This window comes from Bison bison, unplaced genomic scaffold (assembly GCF_000754665.1).
Source record: "Bison bison bison isolate TAMUID 2011002044 unplaced genomic scaffold, Bison_UMD1.0 scf7180017864183, whole genome shotgun sequence".
In the NCBI taxonomy this organism is placed as follows: domain Eukaryota; kingdom Metazoa; phylum Chordata; class Mammalia; order Artiodactyla; family Bovidae; genus Bison; species Bison bison.
Window position 1 is genome coordinate 8,917,854 of NW_011494755.1, and position 5,111 is coordinate 8,922,964.

The window sequence follows — 5,111 nt, forward strand, 5'->3', positions numbered from 1 at the left end:
TTGGAAGGACTGATGCTGAAGCCAATACTTTGGCCACCTGATGTGAAGAACTGACTCATTTGAAAAGACCCTGATGCTGGGAAAGAGTGAAGGCGGGAGGAGAAGGGGGACAACAGAGGATGAGATGGTTGGATGGCATCACCGACTCAATGGACCTGAGTTTGAGTAAACTCCGGGAGTTGGTGATGGACAGGGAGGCCTTGCGTGTTGCAGTCTATGGGGTCACAAGGAGTCGGACGTGACTGAGTGACTGAACTGACTGACATATAGACAAAATGATGGAATTGCTTCAAATATGCGATTTTACTTTGCTAGTCTTTTTTTTTTGCTATTCATTTTTAATTCTGCCTACAATAACTGCCCTATGCTAAATTTTCTATCAAAATACTTTACTACAGAAGGGAAAAGTTCCTAGGAATAAAAGAAATTCCAGGATGCACTTACCTTGTCCTGAAGGGTTTGCTGCCATCTTCCTATTTTCTGTTTCAACTATGTTCAGGGGTCAGCACTTTACAAACACCTGTAAAAAATAATGTGTACACACTTATCTTCATCTCTTCAGAAACATATGTCTGAAAGGCACACAACTTAAAGCAAGAACCTCAAGTTATTTAGAGGGCTCAGTTGCTCCAGTCATGTTTGACTCTGCGACCTTAAAGCCTGCAAGGTCCTCTGTCCATGGGATTTTCCAGACAAGAATACTGGAGTGGGTTGCCATTTCCTACTCCAGGAGATCTTCCTGACCCAGGGATGGAACCAGCGTCTTTTATGTCTTCCACATTGTCAGATAGGTTCTTTACCTCTAGCACCACCTGGGAAGCCCACTTAGAGAGTGAAAGTCAAATGTTTATTCTTGCAGATGTTGATACCAACAGTTAGCATTACTCTCTTTAATTACATCATTAGGTTATGTTTACCAAATACTACCAAATGTATCAACTAATTGATGGTATCAATGCGATTACAGGGCTAGGAAGCAAAAACCACTCATCTATCGTGCCTCTGGATTCATTTAAGATACCTAGCTAACAACTCAGGGAAGGCAATGGCACCCCACTCCAGTGTTCTTGCCTGGAGAATCCCAGGGACAGGGGAGCCTGGTGGGCTGCCGTCTCTGGGGTCGCACAGAGTCGGACACGACTGAAGCGACTTGGCAGCGGCAGCAGCAGCAGCTAACAACTACTGTGTATACTACTTAAGGCTAAAAAGGGAAAAAAGCCGAATATTTCTCCAGTATATACTCTGCACTCTACACTATATGACTGAAATTAGTTATCTTATTTACCACCACTTTATAAATGGGGAGATTGTGCCCACGGTCACGAAGCTAGTGCGAATACTGTTAGTTTTAAACTTCGTGCTTTTGAACTAGGCCTTGGGTAGATCCCAAATGAGCACACCCTATTCTTGCTCTCATGAAATGTATAATCCAGTGGGAAAACACTGTCTCATTCAAGCAACCATACTAAAAGTTTAACACGCGCTTTTTACAAGGCGTAAACAACGCTCTGTGAGCAGAGACGAACTGATTCTACTGGCGACGAGGTATGCCTTTTAATATGCGCACGAAAGGACAAGAGCTAGTAAACACATGTCGGTTTTGAACAAAATAATGTTAGGTGTCTCCTGCGGCTTAAGTACAGAGGAGGCGAAACCGGGTTAGGAAGGGAGGAACAAGAGGGCCATCTTGTGATGGGGGACGTCAAGCAGGGACGTGACAAGGTTGTACCAGCGTCTCAGAAGGGTCCCTGGGGCGTGCGTGGAGGGCTGGCACTGCGGCTGCGGCCGAGACCCAGGACAACACGGGGAGTGAATGCTGGGAGGCAAAGCTGACAGGGAAGCCACTACCCTATAGCAAGGGATGGCGGCAGCAGGTCAGCGCCGGGGCCACACACCTCCATAACCGGTGCCGCCAGGCGATCCTACTTACCGCGAGGCGGAAGAGCCAGGACCGCCTAGCCGTCGGGTCGCGTTCTCCAAGGGGGCGCGACCACTTAAAGACCCGCAACTCGAGCTCAACTTGCAACTCTACAACCCTCCCGCGCCCGCTGCTCTTCCACCTCCCGGAGACTTACCCACGAGGGAGCGGAAGTCCCGCCTCCCGCCTGGACCCAACTGCCGCTCCTCACGGTGATTCGTACTTTAACTGCCAACCTCATGCATACGCCACTTCCTTTCCAAAGAGTGGCAGCCAGAGAGGCTCAGGGAGCTTGCAGGCCGGGGGCTGGCCCGAAAAGGGCGGGGCGCGCAGTGACGTAGGGGCGGGGCAGAGACAGAATGGGTCCCTAGCACCCCAAGTAGCTATTCCGTCCAGACCGCTGAGGGGAGAAAAGCCACCAGCCCAGCAAGTGTGAATCCCCTTAGGTTGGGACTGAGGCGGAGCTGCGCGGTTGGCACTCGGAGAGCGAGCTTTAACAACCATCTTGGGGTTGCGCATCTTAATGTACACAAATCCCGGGGATACTTTTCTACTTTAATTAAACATAAGCACTAAAGTTGTAGAAATTTTTTACTGCTGTGCAGTTGCAATAATGTGTATTTAAGGAGTGGATATGCCACATCTCAGATCAAGAAGTCACTCCTTGTAGGATAGCCTGATGCCAGCACAGTAGAGCTGCATGCCTATCAATACATTGTCTAGTCAGATCTGAAACCACAGTTTGAAAAAGGAAAATGTTAAAGTTTTCAAAATGTAAACTCTTAAAAAAGAAAAGAAAAAGATCTGTGTTTTACTGGATATATTGGTCAATGTGCCTGCTCAGTCATGTCAGACTCTTTGCGACATGACATGGACTATATATAGCCCACCAGACTCCTCTGTCCATGGAATTTTCCAAGCAAGAATACTGGAGTGGGTTGCCATTTCCTCCTCCAGGGGATCTTCTCGACCCAGTGATCAAACCTGCATCTCCTGAGTCTCCTGCGTTGGCAAGCAGATTCTTTACCACTGTGTCACCCATCTATCTAGTCAATAGTTCAGGTAAGTTTGTTGTTGTTGTACAGTCTCACAGCTGTGTCCAATTGTTTGCAACCCATGGACTGCAGCATGCCAGGCTTCCCTGTCCTTCACTATATCCTGGAGTTTGCTCAAACTCATGTCTGTTGAATTGATGATGCCATCCAACAGTCTCGTCCTCTGTCACCCCCTTGTCCTTCTGCCCTCAGTCGTTCCCAGCATCAAGTTCTTTCAATGAATTGGCTCTTTGCATCAGGTGGACAAAGTATTAGAGCTTCAGTTTCAGCATCAGTCCTTCCAATGAGTATTCAGGGTTGGTTCCTTTAGGATTGACTGGTTTGATAAGTATGTAAATCCTACATATCTACTAGTGGAAAGTCCAAGACAAAAGGAATGCATGTGATATACCTGGGGCTCTGTTAACTGGTAAGGAAACTCCCAGGTAACAGTCTGTGAGGTGCCTCCTTCTGAAGCCAGTATGATAACTTGTTTAGTCACTAAGTTGTGTCCAACTCTTTTGTGACCTCACAGACTATAGCCCACCATTCTCCTCTGTCCATGGAGTTTCCCAGGCAAGAATATTGGAGTGGGTTGCCATTTCCTTCTCCAGCTTCCTGACCCAGGGATCAAACCCGTGTCTCCTGCATTGGCAGAATTCTTAACAGCTGGACTACCAGGGAAGTCCAGACTGATTGACTTAAAATAGAAACTTTTATTTTGCCACTGTTCTGTCCCTTTAATTAAATAGACTGAACCCTACTGTTTTCAATGGGCTATATAGAGGATTCATGACACTTCTTTAAGCCCTTCTGGGGCCTGGCAGCCTGAATGCAGTGTAGTGCTTCATGTCATCTCCTCTAATGTGGTCACCTGTAAGGGACCAGGTTTCCAGGACATGCCAGTGTCCTCAAAATCCCCAGAAGAGTGCTAAGCAGGTACACCTGCTGATGGATCTTTAAACATAATGAAGCATAAATGTGCCTTTCCGTTCATTTACAATAGAAGTTTAATAAAAATACAGGCTGAATGATGTGTCCTTTTCTATAGGATGCTTTTGAGTGTGTAGGCCAGAATCTCACTTTTGCTTGAAAAGCTGATCTAATCCTTTCGTCAAATGATTTTAGCAGGCTGATTCTTAACCACTGGCACCACCTGGGCAGCCCCCCAGGACCTTGTGGTCAGCATGCAATCCTGAATTCTGGAACCTATGCATATAAATGTTATCTTATATGGGAGAAGGGTCTCTGCAGATGTGATTTCATTAAGGGTACTGAGGTGGGGAGAGTATCCTGGATTACCCAGGTGAACCCTGAACACAATCACAAACATCCTTATAAGAGAGAGAGGGAGAGTTGACACAGGCAGAAGAGAAGATGTGTGATCACGGAGGCAGAGCCTGCAGTGATGAAGCAACAAACCAGTGAATTCCTGACAGCTCCCAGGAGCCGAAAGAAGCAAGAATATTCTCCCCTCCATTAGTTTCAGCACGAACTGATTTTGGACTTCTCATCTCCAACACCGGGAGAGGATAAATTTCTATTGTGTACAGACACCGAGTCTGTGGTCATCTGTTACAGCCTTCACAGGAAAGTAATACATTTCTTTTCACTCAGAGCATATGCGAGAGTACCTGAGAAACAAATGCTGGAAAGACTTTTTTGTCTGGGTTGCATTTTGATGAAATGATTCAGACTTATAAAAATATATAATAATGTAATAGACACCATGGAGCTTACTTTACTGGCTGAAAAACAAAACATTTCAAGTATATTTGAATTCTTCCAGACACCCTTCCTCCACTGTGCTCCTCTCAATCCATATCTGAGGTAAGTCACTCTCCTGAATTTGGTTGTCATTGCTCCAATACATATCTTTAAAATTTTGCTACATTGAATTCCTAAAACATATTCAATTGTTTAAAACTTATGAAAATGTGAACATTCTATCTTGCTCTCTATATGATATATATATATATATATATGTATATATATTGTTTTGCAGTTTTTCTTCTTTTTTGGTAATTGTGCTATTTCGTAATTGTGGTAATCGCGGAGAAGGCAATGGCACCCCACTCCAGTACTCTTGCCTGGAAAATCCCATGGACAGAGGAGCCTGGTGGGCTGCAGTCCATGGGGTCACTAGGAGTCGGACACGA

General features: G+C 45.7%; 1 protein-coding gene across 2 annotated transcripts in view; it reads right to left on the bottom strand.

Moving 5' to 3' along the window:
- INIP (INTS3 and NABP interacting protein) overlaps positions 1-2,122 on the bottom strand; it is a 19,413-nt gene extending 17,291 nt beyond the window's left edge. Inside the window, exons 1-2 of one of the 2 annotated variants that reach the window (XM_010843591.1) lie at positions 2,076-2,122; positions 445-520 (exon numbers count right to left, since the gene is read on the bottom strand). In XM_010843591.1, coding sequence (XP_010841893.1) covers positions 445-469 — 25 coding nt within the window. In that variant the 5' untranslated portion in view covers positions 470-520; positions 2,076-2,122. Of the gene's footprint in view, positions 1-444; positions 521-1,930 lie in introns of both variants that reach the window. The other variant, XM_010843590.1, reaches the window with a different exon arrangement.
- Between the last annotated feature and the right edge of the window lie 2,989 nt (positions 2,123-5,111).